General features: G+C 45.4%; 1 protein-coding gene and 1 long non-coding RNA gene across 2 annotated transcripts in view; one reads left to right on the top strand and one right to left on the bottom strand.

Moving 5' to 3' along the window:
• Positions 1 to 783: 783 nt before the first annotated feature.
• Positions 784 to 17,459, bottom strand: LOC141270652 (uncharacterized). The gene is made up of 7 exons (XM_073680739.1): positions 17,391 to 17,459; positions 5,870 to 6,018; positions 5,561 to 5,740; positions 5,355 to 5,478; positions 5,174 to 5,271; positions 3,713 to 3,815; positions 784 to 1,929 (listed from the first exon to the last, which is right to left on the bottom strand). The coding sequence occupies exons 2-7, from the start codon at positions 5,945 to 5,947 to the stop codon at positions 866 to 868; spliced, it is 1,647 nt and encodes a 548-aa protein (XP_073536840.1). The 5' UTR covers positions 5,948 to 6,018; positions 17,391 to 17,459; the 3' UTR covers positions 784 to 865.
• Positions 17,460 to 17,680: 221 nt separating this feature from the next.
• The window catches only part of LOC141270707 (uncharacterized), a 21,594-nt gene continuing 13,169 nt past the window's right edge, over positions 17,681 to 26,105 (top strand). The window contains exon 1 of the long non-coding RNA XR_012321729.1: positions 17,681 to 17,800. This is a non-coding gene — a long non-coding RNA (uncharacterized lncRNA). The remainder of the gene's footprint in view (positions 17,801 to 26,105) is intronic.

Below are 26,105 nucleotides of genomic sequence, written 5' to 3'. Positions count from 1 at the left end.
GAGTACCAGCCAGCGGCCTCAATGCTGTGGAATAGTGGCTGGCAGCTTCCGCTCATTATGCAAATGAGCGGCGCCATTTATTTATTTTTTTACATGCGGACTTTCCTATGCATAAGCTCGCAGGGTCAAACCCGCATCGACTCTGGATCGTGTGCACATACCCAAAGACATTCTGTGCCTCGCCAGTTCTGTAGACTGCAGATTTAAAGCGACCTGCAGTCTACAGAATGGACAGCGGTAGTGCAGGGAGACACAACTGAATGAATGAATCGTCTGCGATCCCCTGCTGTATTGTCTTTTGCTTCCTCCCCTGCCCAGGAGCTGTGGTATGTTCCGCACACGGTCAGACACAGCCAATTTTTAAAATGAACTTTTGTTTGTGGGAAAACCCCTTTACCTGTAATGGCACTGAACCCTTTCCCCAACATTCCCAGTAGCTACACTACAGGCTGTAAGTAAAACCAAATTGTTGTGTGCAACTTGCATTGAAGTCTATGGCAAGCATGTTGCTTGCAACTTGTAACCAGCGACAGAAAATCTGTGTAGCCCTAGCCTAATTCTCTCTGTGATTATTGCCTTGAATCTCAGCACTGTCTCAGGAGATAAGTTTAGGGATTATGTCATGAAAAGCTCTACATTTATAAAAGTCAATATATTTAGCTGAAAGCACACAAAATGGAGTATAAAGACATACAAAAGAGTGACCAATCAACAACAAGACATCATTTCTGATGAAGAAAATTTAATTTTCAAATAAACTATTTTAAATTTGAAGATGCTTCTCCACTGTATGAGCTCGTTGATGCTTTACAAGAGTTGTTTTGAAGACAAAACATTTCCCACATTTTAATTATGGATATGGCTTCTACCACATGTGACTGTTTTGATGTGCAAGAAAACTTGCTTTCCTTGTAAAATGTTTCCCACATTTTAAACATGAATATGGCTTTTCCTCTGTGTGAACTCTGTGATGTGTAATAAGACTCGATTTCACTGTAAAACATATCCCACATTCTGAACATGTAAATGGTTTCTCCCCTGTGTGAACTCTCTGATGTACAACAAGATTTGATTTGGTGTTAAAACATTTCCCACATTCTGTACATGAAAATGGCTTCTCCCCTGTGTGAATTCTCTGATGTCTAACAAGATGTGATTTACTTCTACAATACTGGCCACATTCTGAACAAGGATATTGCTTCTCTCCAGTATGACTTCTCACATGGCTATAAAGATCTGATTTCTTCTTAAAACAATTCCCACATTCTGAACATGAAAATGGTTTCTCCCCTGTGTGACTTCTCTGATGTGTAACAAGTTGTGATTTCTGCTTAAAACATTTCCCACATTTTGAACATGAAAATGACTTTTCTCCTATGTGAGTTCTCTGATGTGTAACAAGATATGATTTCTGCTTAAAACATTTCCCACATTCTGAACATGCAAATGCCTTCTCTCTTGTGTGACTTCTCTGATGTGTAACACAATTTGATTTCACTGCAAAACATTTCCCACATTCCAGACATGAATATGGTTTCTCCCCTGTGTGAGTTCTCTCATGTCTAACGAGAGTTGATTTTAGATTAAAGCATTTCCCACATTCTGAACATGAAAATGGCTTCTCCCCTGAGTGACTTCTTTGATGTCTAACAAAATCTGACTTCAGGTTAAAACATTTTTCACATTCAGAACATGAAAATGTATTTTTTCCTGTGTTAGTTTTTTGATTTTTAATATCCTGTATGTGACTTTTATTTTTCTTAATAATCTGTGGTAAATCAGAAGAAAGGAACTGAGTAAAATGATCTTTGCTGTGAAGGGCTGAGGATACAACTGGGATAATGCAATGTTCTTCATGTGCATCCTGTTTGGCCAAAAGATCATCTGATTTCACATCTGAAGTTCCCTTTAATGGCTCAGTAAAATCATCTGCCAAGAATAAAACGTTATTACTTTTTCAATAATATAACCTTAAACATAATATTTTTGTATACAATTTAGTATAACATGTCTATTAAAAATGCAAGTCATGTAGCAAAATGCAATTATTCACTAAGACATTGGTGACAAAACAGTTCCCATTCTTACCGGACGCCACAGAGCAAGGACCAGTATTTTATAATATTAGACTTGACTGCGCTGAGGCCAGCATTCTCATAGGTTCATGTTTCAGTGCCCCTCCACTATTTTGTAGTAAGACACTCAGAGGAGAATTATAAAGGGGCCTGTTAGTAATATTAGGTGGTATTTTTCTAGATCATTCCTTGACAGCTGCATGTACTTTTGTGCAGAATGAAGGAGCAGTATGATCATGGATGAAGAAGTCATGACCTTGGAGAATGTGTAAGACTGGGATACTATTTTTTTAAACCCGTGACTTTCCCAAAGTCAAAAATAGGGTTTTGTCAGAGGATGTGATAAAATACTAAAGCAAGCATTACTTGCCGAATGATGAGCAAGTTATGACTGATCACTGGCCCACCCACACACTTCGATCTCCCCAAATTCCAAAAAAATCAGAGGAATAGATGAATCCACTAACTACTGCTGAATGAATTTATTGTAACAGATGACATACCAGCATCCTGATCAAAGCTGTGGGACATAATATAGTGGTAATAATTGTGTTATTTCCTAATAGTTATGATGACAGAAATTTAAAACCATTATTAAAATATATCTTATAGCCTTCACTTTTCAAAACACTTATAATCCACTCAGTTATAATATGAAAAAAAAATAAATCTGGTTTCCCACTGTGCACAATTATATTACTTAAAAATGTTGGAGGCCCATACGGTCATGGCCGAATGTGTTGGCACACTGGAGTACTGGATGGAAGATTTTGCCTTTATACGCGTAATATTTACCATGCAAAAGTAGCAGTCATAACATGGTTTTGAGGCTCTCGCCACACCACTGGAACTCCAAAGCTGAGACTTTTTCTCTGACCCTTAGTCTACTGTCTTAGGTTTTCAACACGTCCTGTACACTTTATGTGGTGCACAAGGTTTTTCCTGGTCACCGAGTTTAACCCCGAAATAAGCCTGTTAAGCTTTACACACAAAGCCACATAAATTTGTCCCTTGTTTGGGTGTTGTAAAACAACCACAAATGTTAGAATATAATCAGGATCATTCTTGCACCGTCCATGAACTGTTCGCGTGTTGGATGACAAATTCAACAAAAATCTTTCTAACAGAGTTAAATTTGCTGCGACTTGTAAGCCACTTGAACGACTGAAGGCTGCCGCAGGTTCTCACACTGCTTACACAGCTATAAAATTCCCGACTTAAGCAGTTATTAACTGCTTACTAAGAACTCTTCCTATTAGTTAAACAGATTGCATATTCAGCATTTCTTTTTACATATTCAGCATATCTAAATAATATAATTCTTATTATATATAATGAAAAGTTATTACTGTAACAGTTCCATAGTAAACAATTTTTGTGGAAAAACTGGAAGGGACTGGAGGAAACAGATGTGATTTTTGGATTCAGCACACCGAAATTCATAAAAATCACATGTTATCTTGTAGTCAACAAAACTAAGCAGTAGACAAGTGGTAATTATATCCAGATTTAATTGGTATTTTGGCTGGACAAAAGAAAATATACAACTAAAAAATTGAGAGACAACAGCATAAAATTGTAGCATCTGGTGAATGAGACAAATCTGTGACTTCTCTGCATTTGTGGTTACTACTCACCTGGGTAGTCATATGTAGGAATCTCCTCCTGATATTGATCATTGCCAGTCACATATGTCTCTGTAGCATTAATATGGGTCAGATCTTTACCCTGGAGCAAATACTGAAAAAGTCACAGACAGATGGAGAAGTCACATCTATGATCAGCTCTAATCCTGCCATCTCCACCGTTCTCACTACACAAGTATAAAACATACAGGTGCATCTCACTAAATTAGAATATCATCAAAAAGTTCATTTATTTCAGTTCTTCAATACAAAAAGTGAAACTCATATATTATATAGAGTCATTACAGACAGAGTGATCTATTTCAAGTGTTTATTTCTGTTAATGTTGATGATTATGGCTTACAGCCAATGAAATGACAAAAGTCATTATCTCAGTAAATTAGAATAGTTTATTACAACAGCTTGAAAAACGTTTTTTAAAATCCAAAATGTTGGCCTACTGAAATGTATGTTCAGTAAATGCCCTCAACTCTTGGTCGGGGCTCCTTTTGCATCAATTGCTGCATCAATGTGGCGTGGCATGGAAGCGATCAGCCTGTGGCACTGCTGAGGTGTTATGGAAGCCCAGGTTGCTTTGATAGCAGCCTTCAGCTCGTCTTTATTGTTGGGTCTGGTGTCTCTCATCTTCCTCTTGACAATACCCTATAGAGAATCTATGGGGTTAAGGTCAGACGAGTTTGCTGGCCAATCAAGCACAGTGATACTGTTGTTTGTAAACCAGGTATTGGTACTTTTGGTAGTCTGGACAGGTGCCAAGTCCTGCTGGAGAATGAAATTTCCATCTCCAAAAAGCTTGTCGGCAGAGGGAAGCATGAAGTGCTCTACAATTTCCGGGTAGATGGCTGCGCTGACTTTGGTCTTGATAAAGCACAGTGGACCTACACCAGCAGATGACATGGCTCCCCAAACCATCACTGATTGTGGAAACTTCACACTAGGCCTCAAACAGCTTGGATTGTGTGCCTCTCCACTCTTCCTCCAGACTCTGGGACCTTCATTTCCAAGTGGAAATTAAAACTCTGGGACCATGGAGTGTGTCAATGACTGCTTTCTGGACATCTGTCAAGTCAGCAGTCTTCCCCATGATTGTGGAGCATACTGAAACAGACTAAGGGACCTTTTCAAACGCTTAGGAAGCCTTTGCAGGTGTTTTGTGTTAATTATTTTACTGAGATAATGACTTTTGTGTTTTCATTGGCTGTAAGCCATAATCATCAACATTAACAGAAATAAAACACTTGAAATAGATCACTCTGTTTGTAATGACTGTATAGGATATATGAGTTTCACTTTTTGTATTGAAGAACTGATATAAATTAACTTTTTGATGATATTCTAATTTAGTGAGAGGCACCTGTATAAAACTGGTGGATAAAACAAGACTGAGCACAAGACCTTCACAGCCGACTATACATCATAGGGGAGATCTCATGACACCTCCTGTTAATCTACCTGATGATTCTGAGGAATACCGGGATCTTCTTGTTTACAGTCCTGTGGAAGAAGAGGACGGGGACATCTCTCTGGTGTTGTCCTCTTACTGGATACAACTGGAGGAAAAACATACAGGGACTGAATTCATTCTCTACATACAGATAATTATAGGCCATGTGTATTTAGTCCTGTCTATTACCTGGTGGTGTGAGGGGCTGGGGAACCTGTATCATAATCTCCTTGTACAGATCTTTGTGTCCTTCTAAATACTCCCACTCCTCCATGGAGAAATAAACAGTGACATCTTGATATCTTATAGGAACCTGACACAAACAATGATACCATCATCTCCCGATCCCTTCATAGCGTTACTGTATAATGTCCCAGCATTCCCAGCAGTGTCACCTCTCCAGTCAACAGCTCAATCATCTTGTAGGTGAGTTCTAGGATCTTCTGGCCATCGATGTCCTCATATATCAGTGGGTGAGGTGGAGGCCCCATGATTGGTCTATGGGGTCTTCCCCATCCCTCAGACACAGGGGCCTGACAGTGCTCACTAGAGGTCTTCTTCACTACTGTGTAATCCTGGTTATGGAGAGACACATTAATAAATCTCACTGCAGACATTTCCAGAGTCCTCACCTCTCCAGTTCTGTCCATCTGTTATTCCCATAGATAAGAATGATGTAATGTGACGTCATCAGAATCTCTCACCTCTCCAGTAAGCCGGAAGAGGATCTCTAGGGTGAGGTGAAATATCCTCTCCGCCATCTCCTCCCTGTCTCTTTCCATCCTTGACGGGTCAATCAGGAATATTCTCTTATATAGAAGATCTCCACTGAAAAAATCCGATACTGTAGGGACTTGAATGGGAAGAAGATGGTGATGTAACATTATAAAGATCGCATGTAATAATACAATTACTAGAGATAATAAGGGGAAACATGTGAGGAGTTTTAATGTGTAGCTGATTGGCAGCAGCCTTCATACTTCCGTCAAATTGAACTGTGAAGGCTTCACCTCAGCACAGGAAGCACACAGGTGTCAAAGGACAGTCAGGTGAGTGCCAGGAGACACAGACCCAACATCAAGTGGACAAGCCAGTCTGTGAAGTGAGTGTACCTTTTTTTTTATAAAGATTAATTTATCACAACGCAACTTGCAATTTGACAGGGCAACCAATCACAGCGCAGCTTTCACTTTCCCACAGCTGTTCATGAACATCGCTGTTATAACGAGGCCTCGTCTCTCTTCCAATAAATTTCTATCACGGTTTAAAATCCACAATCTGGTCCTATAATGTGACGTCTCTTGTGTTTTCTCCCATACTCTGCTCTACAGTCTTCTCCTCCAGGATAAGTGGCCTCATTACAAAATCACGATGAGGCTGGGGAGCAAGTAGCGCAGATAGGGTTTTATCCATGATAAAAGGATATAAAACAAGGGGTGGTCGCTCACTTTGTTTTGTTGCAATTGCAACAATGAAAACACGTGAACCAGCTGCTGCAACCGCGGGTCATGGACCAGGAAATAGTGGAAGGAGTTTGTCAGCAGCGCAGGAAAAGCCGCCTATGTCCCACAAAAGGACACGGAGAATCAATGAAGATAAAAACGATTATTTATTCCGTGGTGTGGATCTACACGTTTCGAGGTTATCCAACCATTCTGATGTGATTCAATCCTGAAGAAGAGGTTGGAAAACCTCGAAACACGTAGATCCACACCACGGAATAAATAATCGTTTTTATCCTCATTGATTTTCCACATCATTTTGTGGGACATTGCCAGCAACACGGGAAAAGCCGCCTATCTCCTTCCAGTATCTCATTACAGGACCGACGCCACAGACATTTCATGGGAATCACTTTATTCTAAACTATTACAGTCAAAATTAGGGAAATTACAGGTTTTTCATTTCTCCTGATTTCTATGGATATAAAACACCAAGGTTACTTACCGGTAGCCGGTTTTTCCAGAACCCATGACAGCATACCTGAGAGAGGATCCGCCCTTCAAGGACAGGAAACCATCTGAAATAAAAGGGCGGCACCTCTCCTTCAGTTGGTTACAGAGCATTGAGAGGACCTCCATAAAAAAGAGTTAAACACAAATCCAACACCACATCAAATAACACCCAACACACGTGCACACCCATAAGGTGAGAAAGAAGGGGGGAAATATACGGGTGCTGTCATAGGTTCAGGAAAAACCGGCTACCGGTAAGTAACCTTGGTGTTTTCCCTTCACCCATGACAGCACACCTGAGAGAATTTTGGAGAAGAAACACCTTAGGGAGGGACCACCGCTTGTAGCACCCTTCTACCAAAGGTTAAGTCAGATAGGCAGGATAGATCCAAACGGTAGTGTTTGAAAAAGGTAGATGGTGATGACCATGTAGCGGCCTTACAGATTTGATCTATCGATACCTCCGCCTTCTCTGCCCACGAGGTAGCCACGGCCCTGGTGGAGTGAGCTTGGATGCCGTCCGGGATCGGGGTGTTACTTGTAGAGTAGGCTAAGCAAATGGCCTCCCTAATCCATCTGGCTATAGTTGCTTTCATCACCCCATACCCCTTCCTACTCCCCTGGAAGGCTAAAGTCAGGGATTGGCTACGCCTCCACTGGCTAGTTACCTTTATGTATTGTAATAGAGCCCTTCTAACATCAAGGTTATGAAACTTTTGCTCCCCTGGGTTCTTTGGGCTGTTACAAAAGGAGGGCAGAACAATTTCCTGAGATCTATGAAACTTGAGCGCAACCTTAGGAAGGTAGGCTGGATCAGGCCTCAATACTATTCTATCCTCAAATATTTGCGTATATGGAGGATTTATGGATAGGGCCTGTAAATCACTTACTCTACGGGCCGATGTTAAGGCTACCAAAAGAATTGTTTTGAGAGTTATGTATTTTGCGGACAACTCCTGAACTGGTTCAAAGGGTTCCATAGTTAGTGCGTCAAGTACTAAATTTAGGTTCCATGGAGGAACTTTGGGTATGGAGATTGGCCTAGATCTACCGCAGGATTTAATGAACCTTGTAATCCATTTATTGGCTGCAAGGTTATGGTTATATAGCGCACCCAAGGCAGAAACCTGGACCTTAAGTGTACTGGTAGCTAGACCTAACTCAAACCCCTTCTGTAAGAACTCCAGGATGGATTTAATTGGAGGTTTTTGGCTTAATGGCTTTCCTAGAAAATGTAGAAATTTTCTCCATGTTCTACCATAGATTTTGGTGGTTATGGGCTTTCTACTTTTTAATAGAGTAGACACTAAACCTGATGAAAACCCTTTGCCCATCAATATTGCCCTCTCAAATTCCATGCTGCTAGGTGGAAACCCTTCAATGGAATATTGGTCCCTGAGCTAGAAGGTCCAGGGTCTCTGGTAGGATCCATGGGTCTGATTGTGACATCATCCTCAAAAGGGAGAACCATGGTCTCTTTGGCCAGAAGGGGGCTATGAGAATCACTCTCGCTTGATCCTTTCTGATCTTCCTCATCACCAGAGGTATCATAGCTATTGGTGGGAATGCATAGGCCAACTTGAAGCTCCAAGGAATCTGGAGAGCATCTATTGCCAAAGGGTTTCCCCTTGGGTCTAGTGAGCAGAATTTCTTCACTTTCCTGTTGTTTTTGTCGGCGAACAAATCTATCTCTGGTAGACCCCACAGCTGTACTATCTGACGGAATACTCTGGGATTCAGGGCCCATTCCCCTTGTCTCAACTTGTTGCGGTTTAGGAAGTCTGCTTTCGCGTTGTGTATGCCTCGTATGTGTAGCGCTGTGAGAGATAGAAGATTTTTCTCCGCTATTTGAAAAAGCCTGCCTACTGCTTCCAGAAGAGAATAAGATCTTGTTCCCCCCTGGTGGTTTATGTAGGCCACAGTGGTTCTGTTGTCCGACATAACCCGAACATGGCGACCCTGGAGTAAAGGGAGGAAGCCTTCAAAAGCGTTTCTCACCGCCCATAGCTCTTTTAGATTTGATGACCCCTCTTTCTCTAGGAATGACCAAGGCCTTGAATCATGTGATTTTCTAGGTGTGCGCCCCACCCTGAGTTGCTTGCATCGGTCGTGATGATGTCTTGTACTGGTGTGTCCCACTGGACCCCCCCGAGATAAATTTGACCTGTCTGTCCACCACAAGAGGGCATCCCTGGTTCGCAAGGAGAGATGTACCTTTCCTTCTAAATACCCTTTTAACAATCTTTGTGCTGACAAGATTTCCCACTGAAGGTTTCTTGTGTGAAATTGGGCCCACTTGACCGCCGGAATGCAAGATGTTAGAGTACCTAGCAGGGACATAGCCTTCCTTAAGGACATGTCTGGGGTGTGTATGGCTGCTGACACCAAATTTGTGACTTTGTCTATTTTGCTGTCGGGTAGAAGACAAGTCTGACTCTCTGAGTTTAGGGTAAACCCCAGAAAGGCCTGGATCCTTAAGGGCTCTAGACTTGATTTTTGGGCATTGATCATCCAGCCTAAGTTCTGCAAGACAGCCATGACTTGATTCAGTTGTGAAATACAGTGGCTCTCTGAATTCCCCACTATAAGGAAGTCGTCCAGATATGGTATTATAACTGTATTCTGAATGCGGAGAAAGGCTGTTACCTCGGCTATCAGCTTGCTGAATACCCTTGGAGCAGTCAACAACCCGAAGGGAAGAGCTTGGAACTGGAATTGTCTGAGACTTCCTTGAATGTAAAGAGCAACCCTTAGATACTTTTGATGACCTGGGTGAATTGGGACGTGATAGTACGCATCTTTGAGATCTATCACTGCCATAAAGCAATTATGAAAAAGAAGCTTTATTGTTGAGTTTATTGATTCCATTTTGAACGTATGGTTGTTTACAAACCGGTTGAGGCCCTTTAGATTTATAATAGTTCTGAATGAACCGTCCATTTTTTTTATTAAAAAGAGAGGGGAATAAAATCCCCTTCCTTTTTGACTGACCGGAACCTCGCATAGCACTTGCTTGTTCAACAGGTTCAAGATCTCTGATTCTAGGGCCAGTTGTTCGTCTGGGGATTTTCTCAGCGGAGTTATCACAAACGAGCGGTATGGCTGCTGAACGCATTGAATCCTTAGTCCATCTCTCACTATGTTGAGCACTCAGGGACTGGAGGAAATGTTTTCCCAGGCATGAAAAAAATGAGAAAGTCTCCCTCCAACTTGTGGCCTGGCGTCATTGTGGAGGCTTTTTGGAGGCAGCGGAGGGACCCCCGAACATATATCCGGACTCTTTTTTGTTCTTAAAATCCCACTTTCTTTTTTCTCCCGGGGGGCGACCTCTACTAAATTTCCCCCTCAGAAAATAGGTCTTTCTGGCATCCGCCGAAAACCCAGGGAACCTTCCTTTTCTGTCACTTGCTTTCTCAAGGACATAGTCCAATTTTTTGCCAAAGAGAAATTGGCTGTCACAGGGGATAGAACACAGTCTAGACTTTGATTGTAAGTCCCCAGGACATCCCTTGAGCCACAGAGCTAGTCTAGCCGCGTTTGATAACCCAGCCAACCTAGCTGCCAGTTTTACTGAGTCAGCAGAGGTATCTGCTAGGAAGGCAGCTGCACCATGCAACAGGGGGAGGCTGGCTAGAATTTTTTCCCTTGAGGTCTTTTTATTTTTCAGCTGATCTTCCAACTGCTGTAACCATATCATAAGGGAACGAGCGTTACATGTTCCTGCAATGGCCGGCTTTAGACCTCCTGCTGCGGATTCCCAGGAATGTTTTAAAAAGGTATCCGCCTTCTTGTCTAAGGGGTCTCTAAGTACCCCTGAGTTTTCAAGAGGGAGTGCCAATCTTTTTGATGATCTAGACACCGCAGCGTCAATTTTTGGCACCTTGTCCCAGTTCTCAGAGTCCTTTAGGTCAAAGCGATACTTCCTCTTTGAGGATGAAGGCAAGGCTCCTACTTTCTCAGGTTTCCTCCATTCTCTATTGATAAGTGCCTGGACCTTAGCGTTCACCGGGAAAGTGCGTTTTTTCTTTTCTTCTAACCCTGCAAACATGATATCTTCTAGGGACTTAACGGATTTATCTTCCTTTAACCCCATAGTGGTTCTGACAGCCTTTACCAATTTGTCTGTGTCTTCTATAGGGAAGCATGGTCTCCCCCCTCTATCGCTGTCTGAAGAGGAAGAGGATGAGGATGAGGCCCCACTATGATACTGTCCATCCGATAATACAGAGGAGTCAGAGTCAGAAGAAGGATCAGATATGATTTTCCTTCTTTTTTTTCAAAATAGTTTTAAGGGAGCCCTCTACCTCCGATCTGATAACCGATCTGAGGCTGGCTGCAAAATCCGGGGTACCCTCACAAATAGTTTTCTGAATGCAGTCCGAGCAGAGCTCATTCTGCCAGTCTATTGCTAGCGGGCATTTGCATATGGCACATTCTCTGTTCCGCTTCTTGGCGGTTACTTTCCTGGGTTCCTCCTGGTGATTTAAACCCACAGTAGGAGCCCATTAGCAAATATATCTAGTGACATTCACGAAGATCACTCACCCCGCCACTGTGGATACCGGAATTGAAGGCTTTTTCAGGATACGCGACGCATCCCTCCTGGAGACCGTGGAGTCCTGAGAAGCTTTACCCCTCTGACTCGGGACGACTGCTGCTCCTTCCGCTGGACCCTCTAGACCGGCGAGCAGACAGAGGTGGCGATGAAGGCGGTAGCGACGGTGGCCGTGGCGACAGCTGCTGTTGCTCCATGTCAGACATTATGACGAGCAGCGTTCTGACCCCATGTGCTCCTCTTTATAGGGAACCGGGCGAAGTCAGCAACCTCCTGGTCCCTGCGGTCTCCTTAAGGTAATTAGGCCCCTCCCCTGGTGCCATTCTCCCCTTGCAAACGCCGCCAGCATTTTTGCCATGCCGGCTGGCATTATACAGGGCTCCGCCATGTTTTCCTTCGGCGCCGCCCCCGATGTCATCGGGCACGCCCTACCCAGCGTGCCCCGCACCATGACGTCAGAGGCACATGACCGCGTTCACATGGACGGCCGGGGGAGGGCGGCACGGCGGTGTACGCCCAGGACCTCTGCACCGCCTGCGCCAGCACATGCGACAGGTCCCCGGGGAACCTGCGGACGGCTCTACTAGCACCTGAAGGCCGGCGCCACGGACAAAACCGCCCGCTCTTCCAGCGCCAGGAAAGGCCTGGGTAAGTTTTCTTCAGCATAACAGCCGACTGATTATTTCGTGAGGATTCCCATCAAGGACAGGAAACCAACTGAAGCGGGGGAGAGGTGCCGCCCTTTTATTTCAGATGGTTTCCTGTCCTTGAAGGGCGGATCCTCTCTCAGGTGTGCTGTCATGGGTGAAGGGAAAAAACAGACGTTTCCATTCCCTCTAAATCTCCACCCCTGAGAGAAAGCATCATCTGTCCCCAAACCAGAGTAACCTCCCCAGTATACATGATCACATCCAGCGTTATATTACTGTTCATATACACATGGCAGAAATGGGGAGAGGGGCACTATCTCCGGGAATGAAGTTGTTAATGTCCCCTGTATACATGAGCACATCCAGCGTTATATTACTGTACATATACACAAGGCAGAACTGGGGGAAGGGGGCACTATCTCCGGGAATGGAGGGGTTAATGCCCCCTGTATACATGAGCACATCCAGCGTTATATTACTGTACATATACACATGGCAGAACAGGGGGAAGGGGGCACTATCTCCGGGAATGGAGGGGTTAATGTCCCCTGTATACATGAGCACATCCAGCGTTATATTACTGTACATATACACATGGCTGAACTGGGGGAAGGGGGGCACTATCTCCGGGAATGGAGGGGTTAATGTCCCCTGCATACATGAGCACATTCAGCGTTATATTGCTGTATATATACACATGACAGAACTGGGGGAAGGGGGGCACTATCTCCGGGAATGGAGGGGTTAATGTCCCCTGTATACATGAGCACATCCAGCGTTATATTACTGTACATATACACATGGCAGAACTGGGGGAGGGGGTACTATCTCCAGGAATGGAGGGGTTAATGCCCCTGTTTACATGAGCATATCCAGCATTATATTACTGTACATATACACATGGCAGAACTGGGGGAAGGGGGGCACTATCTCCGGGAATGGAGGGGTTAATGCCCCCTGTATACATGAGCACATCCAGCGTTATATTACTGTACATATACACATGGCAGAACTGGGGGAAGGGGGCACTATCTCCGGGAATGGAGGGGTTAATGTCCCCTGTATACATGAGCACATCCAGCGTTATATTACTGTACATATACACATGGCAGAACTGGGGGAGGGGGTACTATCTCCAGGAATGGAGGGGTTAATGCCCCTGTTTACATGAGCATATCCAGCATTATATTACTGTACATATACACATGGCAGAACTGGGGGAAGGGGGGCACTATCTCCGGGAATGGAGGGGTTAATGCCCCCTGTATACATGAGCACATCCAGCGTTATATTACTGTACATATACACATGGCAGAACTGGGGGAAGGGGGCACTATCTCCGGGAATGGACGGGTTAATGTCCCCTGTATACATGAGCACATCCAGCGTTATATTACTGTACATATACACATGGCAGAACTGGGGGAGGGGGTACTATCTCCAGGAATGGAGGGGTTAATGCCCCTGTTTACATGAGCATATCCAGCATTATATTACTGTACATATACACATGGCAGAACTGGGGGAAGGGGGGCACTGTCTCCGGGAATGGAGGGGTTAATGTCCCCTGTATACATGAGCACATCCAGCGTTATATTACTGTACATATACACATGGCAGAACTGGGGGAAGGGGGCACTATCTCCAGGAATGGAGGGGTTAATGCCCCCTGTATACATGAGCACATCCAGCATTATATTACTGTACATATACACATGGCAGAACGGGGGAAGGGGGCACTATCTCCGGGAATGGAGGGGTTAATGCCCCCTGTATACATGAGCACATCCAGGGTTATATTACTGTACATATACACATGGCAGAACTGGGGGAAGGGGGGTACTATCTCCAGGAATGGAGGGGTTAATGTCCCCTGTATACATGAGCACATCCAGCGTTATATTACTGTACATATACACATGGCAGAACTGGGGGAAGGTGGCACTATCTCCGGGAATGGAGGGGTTAATGTCCCCTGTATACATGAGCACATCCAGCGTTATATTACTGCACATATACACATGGCAGAACTGGGGGAAGGGGGGTACTATCTCCAGGAATGGAGGGGTTAATGTCCCCTGTATACATGAGCACATCCAGCGTTATATTACTGTACATATACACATGGCAGAACTGGGGGAAGGGGCCACTATCTCCAGGAATGGAGGGGTTAATGCCCCCTGTATACATGAGCACATCCAGCGTTATATTACTGTACATATACACATGGCAGAACTGGGGGAAGGGGCCACTATCTCCAGGAATGGAGGGGTTAATGCCCCCTGTATACATGATCACATCCAGCGTTATATTACTGTACATATACACATGGCAGAACTGGGGGAGGGGGCACTATCTCCGGGAATGGAGGGGTTAATGTCCCCTGTATACATGAGCACATCCATCGTTATATTACTGTACATATACACATGGCAGAACTGGGGGAAGGTGGCACTATCTCCGGGAATGGAGGGGTTAATGTCCCCTGTATACATGAGCACATCCAGCGTTATATTACTGTACATATACACATGGCAGAACTGGGGGAAGGTGGCACTATCTCCGGAAATGGAGGGGTTAATGTCCCCTGTATACATGAGCACATCCAGCGTTATATTACTGTACATATACACATGGCAGAACTGGGGGAAGGGGCCACTATCTCCAGGAATGGAGGGGTTAATGCCCCCTGTATACATGAGCACATCCAGCGTTATATTACTGTACATATACACATGGCAGAACTGGGGGAAGGGGCCACTATCTCCGGGAATGGAGGGGTTATGCCCCCCTGTATACATGAGCACATCCAATGTTATATTACTGTACATATACACATGGCAGAACTGGGGGAAGGGGGCACTATCTCCGGGAATGGAGGGGTTAATGCCCCCTGTATACATGAGCACATCCAGCGTTATATTACTGTACATATACACATGGCAGAACTGGGGGAAGGGGCCACTATCTCCAGGAATGGAGGGGTTAATGCCCCCTGTATACATGAGCACATCCAGCGTTATATTACTGTACATATACACATGGCAGAACTGGGGGGAGGGGGCACTATCTCCGGGAATGGAGGGGTTATGCCCCCCTGTATACATGAGCACATCCAATGTTACATTACTGTACATATACACATGGCAGAACTGGGGGAAGGGGGCACTATCTCCGGGAATGGAGGGGTTAATGCCCCCTGTATACATGAGCACATCCAGCGTTATATTACTGTACATATACACATGGCAGAACTGGGGGAAGGGGGCACTATCTCCGGGAATGGAGGGGTTAATGCCCCCTGTATACATGAGCACATCCAGCGTTATATTACTGTACATATACACATGGCAGAACTGGGGGGAGGGGGCACTATCTCCGGGAATGGAGGGGTTATGCCCCCTGCATACATGAGCACATCCAGCGTTATATTACTGTACATATACACATGGCAGAACTGGGGGAAGGGGGGCACTATCTCCGGGAATGGAGGGGTTAATGTCCCCTGTATACATGAGCACATCCATCGTTATATTACTGTACATATACACATGGCAGAACTGGGGGAAGGGGGCACTATCTCCGGGAATGGAGGGGTTAATGTCCCCTGTATACATGAGCACATCCAATGTTATATTACTGTACATATACACATGGCAGAACTGGGGGAAGGGGGCACTATCTCCAGGAATGGAGGGGTTAATGCCCCCTGTATACATGAGCACATCCAGCGTTATATTACTGTACATATACACATGGCAGAACTGGGGGAAGGGGGCACTATCTCCAGGAATGGAGGGGTTAATGCCCCCTGTATACATGAGCACATCCAGTGTTATATTACTGTACATATACACATGGCAGTACTGGAGGAAGGGGGCACTATCTCCAGGAATGGAGGGGTTAATGCCCCCTGTATACATGAGCACATCCAGCGTTATATTACTGTACATATACACATGGCAGAACTGGGGGAAGGGGCCACTATCTCCAGGAATGGAGGGGTTAATGCCCCCTGTATACATGAGCACATCCAGCGTTATATTACTGTACATATACACATGGCAGAACTGGGGGAAGGGGCCACTATCTCCAGGAATGGAGGGGTTAATGCCCCCTGTATACATGAGCACATCCAGCGTTATATTACTGTACATATACACATGGCAGAACTGGGGGAAGGGGGCACTATCTCCAGGAATGGAGGGGTTAATGCCCCCTGTATACATGAGCACATCCAGCGTTATATTACTGTACATATACACATGGCAGAACTGGGGGAAGGGGGCACTATCTCCAGGAATGGAGGGGTTAATGCCCCCTGTATACATGAGCACATCCAGCGTTATATTACTGTACATATACACATGGCAGTACTGGAGGAAGGGGGCACTATCTCCAGGAATGGAGGGGTTAATGTCCCCTGTATACATGAGCACATCCAGCGTTATATTACTGTACATATACACATGGCAGAACTGGGGGAAGGGGCCACTATCTCCAGGAATGGAGGGGTTAATGCCCCCTGTATACATGAGCACATCCAGCGTTATATTACTGTACATATACACATGGCAGAACTGGGGGAAGGGGCCACTATCTCCAGGAATGGAGGGGTTAATGCCCCCTGTATACATGATCACATCCAGCGTTATATTACTGTACATATACACATGGCAGAACTGGGGGAAGGGGGCACTATCTCCGGGAATGGAGGGGTTAATGCCCCCTGTATACATGAGCACATCCAATGTTACATTACTGTACATATACACATGGCAGAACTGGGGGGAGGGGGCACTATCTCCGGGAACGGAGGGGTTAATGCCCCCTGTATACATGAGCACATCCAGCGTTATATTACTGTACATATACACATGGCAGAACTGGGGGAAGGGGGGCACTATCTCCGGGAATGGAGGGGTTAATGCCCCCTGTATACATGAGCACATCCAGCGTTATATTACTGTACATATACACATGGCAGAACTGGGGGAAGGGGGCACTATCTCCGGGAATGGACGGGTTAATGCCCCCTGCACCCAGTAATGGGGTCTCCACATACCTCCACCTGCAGAGCCGCCACCACATATATGGCTGTTCTGTGCGCACAGGACCTGTGATGAGGTCACAGGAGGGGAGGAGTCAGGGGTCACATGATCAGGGGCCTCAGTGGATGCAGGACTCTGCTGTGCTGGTTGTCATGGTGCTGGATGAGGTGAAGGTTATGTGTGGGGTCAGGAGGGGTTTACAGTGTGGATGTAGCGGAGCCACCACGGTAGCGTCTAGATTGGAGTTGATTTCTTGAGGGGGAGGAGTGATTTCATTCTATCATGACGTCACCGGAAGGGGCGGGGCGTTCTTAGTCCAGTGGACACTATTCCATCGTGAAGCTGCTGCAGTGCCCTTGTGCCTGGACAGGAGGGCTGGTGGTGATGAGGCTTTCGTGTTCAGTGTTGTGCTGTGAGGACTGAGGTGGGGAGAGCTGACCATGTGAATAAAGCTTGTAGAGGCGTCTAGTGGTGTGCGTGTCTAGTGTGAGCGGGTATTTGGTATGTGGAGGGTCATCCAGGGGGCTGTGTGGCTGGTGTGAGGAGCCATGGGTTATGTAGAGGGGCATCCAGGGGGCTGGTGTGAGGGGAGGCATGCAGAGGGGCATCCTGTGGGCTGTGTTGGTGTGAGGGGGCATGGGGTATGTAGAGGGGCATCCAGGGGGCTGGTGTGAGGGGAGGCATGCAGTGGGGTATCCAGGGAGCTGGTGTGAGGGGTGGCATGGGGCATGCAGAGGGGCATCCAGGGGGCTGGTGTGGGGAGGCAAGGGGCAGGCAGAGGTGTATCCAGGGGGCTGGTGTGTGGGGAGGCATGGGGTATCCAGGTGGCTGGTGTGGGGAGGCATGGGGCATGCAGAGGGCCCTGCAGGCGGCTGGTGTGGGGAGGCAGAGGGGCATCCAGGGGGGCTGGTGTGGGGGGAGCATGGGGCATGTAGCTGGGCATCCAGGGGGCTGTGTGGCTGGTGTGGGGGGACATGGGGTATGTAGCGGGGCATCCACTGAGAAGGGATTATTGCAGAGGGCTTGCACAGGAAAAGGGGTGATGGTGCATGTTGATGTGCTGATGCTGCATGGACAGGGCTGCTTTTTGGGTGTGCTTGCACAGTGAAGGGGGTTATGCAGGTATGTTGCTACATGTTGATGGGTTTGCACTGATGCTGCATGTTGGCGGTTGCATAGGGTATTTGCTGCATGCACAGGGCTGCTCGCAGTGTGGATTGCATAGTCAAGGTGGTGATGCATGATGGCGCTGCATGTTGGGGATTGCAATGGGAAAGGGGTTATGTTGCAACAGGCTAGTCTAAAAAAAAAATAAATAAAAGTGATGTATGGCATTGATCTTGCACAGAGATTGTGCTGATGATGCATGCATAGGGCTTCACTTTGGGGGGCTTTCACACGTAGAGTGATGGTAGTACATGTAAATGTCTGCGTGTAGGGGGGCTTGTGTGACGACTCAGCATCTAGCCGTTTGTGTAGAGTGTGAACGGTTCTTGATTAGGCCAGACTACAAATATTGTTCCTTTGTTTGGTAAATCAAGATATGTTAGCCATTGTTTCATGTCAGATGGACCGAAGTCCTAATTGTGTTAATTTGAGAAAAACCAAAAACAAGCAAAATACCCAAATATCTGGAAATAAATGGATAAATCGCACAGTGCAAAAATGATAATAAATAATAAAGGGTTTTTAGTTAACATAATTTTGATCAAAATAATGTAAAAGCCATCCCACCACGTCACGGTAACCCTTATGGGACAGTTCTAACTCTAATATTAAAACCTTACCATTTGTTAAGTGACATACATATGGATAAGGGCAGAGAGACTGAACCCCTAGTAGAAGTATAGACCTGAGAGGCAGAATGAACTTTTCAGCTCAAAGGGCGGCCACACCCTTATATGTACTAAAGCACACTAAAATACAAAGAGAAAAACTGAGTCTGAACTGAGATGTAAATTGATGTGCATGCAAAATGTAAATGCATATCAATTTACGTTTCAGTTCTGACTCTCAGGTTTTTTTTTTGTATTTTAGTGTGCTTTAGTACATATAAGGGTGTGGCCACCCTTTGTCTGAGTTGAAAGGTTCATTCTGCCTCTCAGGTCTATTCTTCTACTAGGGGTTCAGTCTCTAATTTTTGATCAAAATTATGTTAACTAAATACCCTTTATTTATGTGATGGGAGACCTATCAGGTTCCTGCAGGATGAATATTGGAATGGTCTCTTGCCCAGAGGGATAGACAGGGTACCTGGAGCGGTGAAGTTCCTGCCCTGGTAGGTCCTCTTCTTCCTGCAGACTCCACGGCGGGGCTCATTGGGGGGCACCTCCGTGCGCGTTGCGGTCAGCGTGACATCCCCTCGATGGTCCGCTCCGTGTGTGGAACCGCATGCGGGTAAACCCCCCCCCCCCCCTTCACTAAAAGAGATCGGGGCCGTCCCGGCGGGGAACGTGCAGGCGCGGCCCTGAGACGGCGGGTACTGCTACGTGCAGTGTTCTGCCCACCCCAGGGGGAGGGGGAAAGGTAGGCCCCCCCCTATTCCACACAGGTACCTGCTTGGCCAGTATAAAATAGGCCTGGTTACATGCAGAGGTGCTTCCCAGCCCTTTGTTTTTTTCATGACAATGGGAGATACACAGGAACTTTCACCTCAGCAAGAACAACTGCTGCAGGAGCAGCCCTCTTTGGAGCCCTCACTACGGGCAGTGCAACGTCGTTTCCGGACCGGGTCCAGCCGTTGAGCTAAGAAGCTCACCGCTAAGAGCAGGAAGGAAGGTCCTGTCGTTCGGCGTAATCCTCCGCCGGTTAAGAAGGATTCCTCTGCTTCTACGGTACCGCATATGCCAGGGGGTAAGTGGAATCTTCGTGAAAGTTCTACTAATTGCTTCCCTTTTTCTTCTGTCTATGAAATCCTTTCAGAGCAAGAAATGTTCGTTTAAATCAAAGCATAAAGAATGTGCCCTATGCTGCAGCCTGATGCATATATTAAAAAGTTGTGCCAGCCTTGTATTGACCAGGTGATGACGGAAGAAACCCCAGGGTTTTCTTTGGGTCTAAAACCTCTAATTAAAGAAGAAGTAGGCAAGGCTTTGCGAGGGAATTGTGAGGTCAGGCATTCCCCTCAGGACCCTCGACCAGGCCCAAATTCCGACATCTCAGACATTTCTTCTTCTTCCCTATATTCCTCTGATAGCGAATCTGAGAGACAATGTTTTCCTTTAAATGACGTGGATGCCTTGGTGAAAGCTGTTCGTTCTACTATGGGCATTGTGGACACTAGACCAGAGAAGTCTCTGGAGGATGTTATGTTTGGAGGATTAGGTCAAAAAAAGAAAGGATCCTTCCACATGAATACAAAGATTAAGGATCTCATTGAAAGAGAGTGGCAAAAGCCAGACAGAAAGGGCAGCATCCCTCTCTCTTTCAAAAGGAGGTATCCGTTTGATGATACCGCATGCTCCTCCTGGTCAAAGGCACCAAGGCTTGATGTGGCCGTTGCTAAAACATCAAAGAAGGCTTCCCTCCCCTTCGACGACATGAGAGCTTTAAGAGATCCCCTGGAGAGACGAGCAGATACCTTTTTAAAAGGTACTTGGGAGATCACTACAGGAGCCCTGAAACCAGCAGTGGCTGCCACCTGCACGTCCAGAGCCCCGATGGTCTGGCTGGAACAGCTAGACAACCAATTGAAAGAGGGTGTCCCCAGGAAGGAGATTATTTCTTCTCTCCCCATAGTCCAGGGTGCAGCGGCCTTTCTCGCTGACGCATCTGCAGACTCTGTTAGACTAGCAGCGAAATTGTCAGCTCTTTCAAATGCTGCTCGGCCAGCCCTTTGGCTAAAATGCTGGCCTGGAGATGTACAAACAAAATCTAGACTCTGTACAATTCCTTGTGAGGGTGAATATCTTTTCGGCCAGACCATGGATGATCTGTTTGAAAAAGCAGGAGATCCTAAGAGGGGCTTTCCGTCTGTACCTCTACCCTTTTTAAAAAAAATTCCTTTCGGAAAAAGAAGTTTGTCCGAAGATGATTCTTTAGAAAACAGGAGAAATTCGAGGAAAGAGGTCGCAAAGGTAGAGGCCTACTCTTTGTTCTTCTTCCAGAGATAAGCAGAAGCCAGGGGAATCACAATCCACCCAGGTGGGAGGGAGATTGTTGTTGGTTTTTCTGGCTTGGGAATGTATTTCACATAGCAGTTGGATTTTAGGCCTGATTAGTTTTGGTCTTTAAATTTCAATTTCAAGCCCTTCCTTACAGGAGATTCATAATTATTCCCTCTAGTTCCTCCCCAGACCGGCAGACTGCCCTCATATCGGAAATACAAGACCTAACAAAGAAAAACGTTCTGATTGAGGTTCCGAAAACAGAAGAGGGAGACTTATTCTACTCCACGCTCTTCTTGGTTCCCAAGCCGGATGGGTGTTTCAGGACTATCATAAATTTAAAATCCTTAAATAGGTTTCTTAAAATAAACACCTTCAAAATGCAATCATTAAAAACAATAATAAAATTGCTTTTTCTCCACTGTTGTATGGTAGTCCTGGATCTTAAAGACTCCTATTACCATGTTCCCATTCATATTGATTAACAAAAGTATTTAAGATTAGCCATCGAAATTAAAGGGGTGGTAAAACACTACCAGTATACCGCTCTTCCCTTTGGGTTGGCTATAACCCCGAGAGTTTTTACTAAACTGGTGTCAGAAGTTATGGCCCACATAAGAGCGAAAGATATTTTAATAATCCCTTACCTCGATGATTTCCTGATAGTGGGGAATTCCTTTGCACAATGCGAGGCCCACCTTCAGGTAACAATTTCTGTCCTACAAGACCTAGGTTGGTTTCTAAATCTGGAAAAATCTAGGTTGACTCCACAAAAAGCCCAACAGTTCCTGGGGGTCATTTTAGATTCAGATAGACAGTTATGTCATTTATCAAATGAAAAAATTGCAAAAATCCAGGGATTAGTGAAACATTGTATGGATAGACCCTCCATGACACTGCGCAAAGCCATGTCATTATTAGGGACCCTGACCTCAAGTTTTTCTGCAGTGCGCTGGTCCCAATTTCACTCAAGGGCTCTTCAATGGGATGTGTTATATAATGACTCAATCCTAGATGGACATCTAGACCGGGAGTTTACCTTGGCACCTCGCTCCTTACAATCCCTTCGCTGGTGGTTAGTATACACTAATCTTTCTAGGGGAATCCCTTGGGAAAGTAAACCTACGGCAGTCTTAACTACAGATGCAAGTGCTACTGGTTGGGGAGCCCATTTTGAAAACAGCTTAATTCAGGGAACCTGGTCAGAAAATGAGGTACAGTTTTCCTCAAATGTTAAGGAGCTTTTGGTGGTTGACTATGCGCTCAATGGGTTCATTGTATATTTACAGGGCCAGGATGTCCGTATACTCTCGGACAATCAAGTCTCAGTAGCGTATATAAATAATCAAGGGGGGGGACCCGTTCAAGAGACTTAATGAGAGTAGCAGACAGACTTCTTCAGAAAGCAGAATATCATTTTCTCTCCCTTTCCGCAGTTCATCTAAGAGGAAAAGAAAACATCAGGGCAGATTTTCTCAGCCGCCAATCCTTAAAAGAAGGAGAATGGTCCTTGAACCCTCGAATATTCTCCAAGATTGTGGAAATGTGGGCTCTTGCAGCAGTGTACTTGTTCGCGACGAAGTCCAATCGGAAGGTGACAACATTTTGTTCTCTAAACCCCAGAGGAAAAACCCCTGGCGGTGGACGCCTTCATGATTCCCTGGGAGTTTCCTTTGGCGTACGCTTTCCCTCCTATGGTCCTGCTTCCGTCAGTCCTAAGAAAGATCAGGACAGATGAAGCCAGAATGATCCTCATATGCCCCTTTTGGCCCAAGAGGCCATGGTTCTCTTGTCTCCGCAGGATGTCAATATCAGACCCCTGGATCCTTCCGGAAATCCCGGACCTTCTTACTCGGTCCGGTTTCCCATCCTCCAGCCCCAAATCTCCATTTAACGGCATGGAATTTGAAAGGGCACTGTTAACCAGCAAAGGATTTTCCTCAAATTTAATAAACACTCTATGTAGCAGAAAGCCCGTTACCACCCGCATCTATGCTAGAACTTGGAGAAAGTTCCTGTCCTTTGCAGAATTCAAACTAGAGGATGGGATCCCTATTGGGAAGATACTAGAGTTTCTACAGCGGGGTTTAGAACGGGGCCTAACCACTAGTACTTTGAAGTTTCGGCTTTAGGAGCCTTATTTGCGTTTGATATAGCAGCTAATTATTGGGTAGCACGGTTTTATAAAGGCCTCTTTCAGATGTAGACCTATCATTAAATCCAAACCCTCTCCGTGGGATTTAAACCTAGTCTTAAATGCCTTGACTAACCCCCCCCCCCCCCTCACTTCGAACCTCTAGATTCAGCCACCCATAAAATTATTCTTCTTAAAACAGCCCTGTTAGTGGCCCTAACTTCGGCCAGAAGAGTAAGTGACATACAGGCCTTTTCTATATCCCCACCATTTACCCAAATTATGGATGATATAATTGTGTTAAAGCCTGATCCGGCTTTTCTTCCAAAAGTAGTCTCACAGTTTCATAGAACTCAAGAGGTAAATCTTCCAAACTTTTGTCCCCCCCCCCCCCCCCCCCCTAAAAATCAGAAAGAGGAGAAACTACATACATTAGATGTTAGAAGGTGTGTGCTTAAATATCTGGAGGTTTCACACAGTTTTAGGAAAGATAGTTCCCTATTTATATGCCATCAGGGGGCTAGAAAGTGTTGTAAAGCTTCAAAATCTACAATTGCGAGGTGGATTAGAGAGGCCATCTCCCTCGCCTACTCCTCGGGGGATAGGGAAGTACCTGAAGGGTTGAGGGCACACTCCACCAGAGCAGTAGCAACTTCCTGGGCCGAGAAGACCGAGGTTTACATCGAAGACATATGTAAGGCTGCCACCTGGTCTTCTCCCTCCACCTTCTATAGGCATTATAGATTGGATTTGGGTGACTCTTCTGATCTCACCTTTGGGAGAAGGGTGCTTCAAGCGGTGGTCCCTCCCTAATCTCCTTTCGTCTCTAATTCTCTCGTGGTGCTGTCATGGGAGTACGAATAAAGCCTTAGTTACTTACCGGTAACGGGATTTTTCGGAGCCCATGACAGCACCCTTATATTCCCTCCCTACACTGGTGTTTTTTTGCACTCCCGTAGAGTTATTTTTCTTTTTGCACCTTCGGGGGAAGTTACTTAGAGTAATTGGCTTAAAATGAATTTGTTTTGTTGTTCTTAACCTTGGCGGTCCTCTCATGCTCTGTTAACTAAACTGAGGCGGGAGAGAGGTGACGCCCTTTTTAAGCTGTAGGTCCATGATGGGCGGATCCACTCTCTCGTGGTGCTGTCTTGGGCTCCGAAAAGTCCCGTTACCGGTAAGTAACTAAGGCTTTTTGCACTGTGCGATTTATCCATTTATTTCCAGTTATTTGGCTATTTTGCTTGTCTTTTGGTTTTTCTCTGTCTAGTAGCCTTATGTGAACATGCTTTTACATTTTGCATGCACGTTTCAGTTCAGACTCTCAGGTTTTTTCTTTATGTGTTAATTTGTAGATTGTCTGACACGTAGATTTCCTCAATCCCTCTGCCTATATGTTCACCTTCCATCTTTCTCTTCTTTAAGGCTGCGGATCTCCCCTGTGAAGCCTCCAGCAGTTGTTCCCCCATCATTTTTACATTCCACCTCCTTAACCCCTTCAACCCTGGGATTTTGCGTTTTTGAATTTTCGTTTTTTGCTCCCCTTGTTCCCAGAGCCATAGCGTTTTTATTTTTTGGTCAATATGGCCGTGTGAGGGCTTAGTTTTTTCCGGGACGAGTTGTACTTTTCAACACCATTACTAGTTTTACCATATCGTGTACGGGAAAACGGGGAAAAAAATTCCAAGTGCGGTGAAATTGCAAAAAAAGTGCAATACCACAGATGTGGTTTTTTTACCACGTTCATTGAATGCTAAAACTGACCTGCCATTATTATTCTCCAGGTCATTACGAGTTCGTAGATACCAAACATGTATAGGTTCTTTTATATTTAAGTGTTGAAAAAAATTCCAAAGTTTGGTTTAAAAAAAAAATAGCGCCATTTTCTAAGACCTGTAGCGTCTCCATTTTTCGGGATCTGGGGCTGGGTGAAAGCCTATTTTTTTTTTGCGCACCGAGCTGAAGTTGTTATTGATAACATTTTGGGGTAGATCCGATGTTTTGATAGCCCGTTATTGCATTTTATTGCAATGTTGCGGCGACCAAAAAATGTAATTCTGGCGTTTAGAATTTTTTTCTCGTTACGCCGTTTCCCGATCGGATTAATTCTTCTTTTATATTGATAGATTGGGCGATTCTGAACGCGTCGATACCAAATATGTGTATGTGTTTTGTTTTGTTTTTTATTTTATTTTGAATGGGGCGAAAGTGGGGTGATTTAAACTTTTTTTTTTTTTTTTTCACTTTTTGCTTGCTTCTATAGTCTCCATAGGAGACTAGAAGCAGCAACTGTCCGATCGCCTCTGCTACATACAGATGATCAGCAGATCACCTGTATGTAGCAGAAATGGTCCTGTGCTATGAGCGCCGACCACTATGTGGCGCTCATAGCGACCCGCTTATGACAACCACTGGAGTCTGCTGCAGACTCAGGGTTGTCATGACCACCCATCGGTGACCCGCGATCACGTGACAGAGTCACCGATGGGCGG

The sequence above is a fragment of the Phyllobates terribilis genome, unplaced genomic scaffold, assembly GCF_046119375.1.
Source record: "Phyllobates terribilis strain yellow unplaced genomic scaffold, ASM4611937v1 Scaffold_5__5_contigs__length_657084704, whole genome shotgun sequence".
Lineage (NCBI taxonomy): Eukaryota > Metazoa > Chordata > Amphibia > Anura > Dendrobatidae > Phyllobates > Phyllobates terribilis.
This window is presented reverse-complemented; position numbering and strand designations above follow the sequence as displayed.

Coding starts and splice junctions, on each gene's coding strand:
- LOC141270652 (XM_073680739.1), bottom strand. CDS start 5,947: ATGGAAAGAGACAGGGAGGAGATGGCGGAGAGGATATTTCACCTCACC. Junction 5,272..5,354: donor CCAGCCCCTCACACCACCAG/GTAATAGACAGG, acceptor TTTTTCCTCCAG/TTGTATCCAGTAAGAGGACA. Junction 1,930..3,712: donor TCCTACATATGACTACCCAG/GTGAGTAGTAAC, acceptor TATTCTTGGCAG/ATGATTTTACTGAGCCATTA.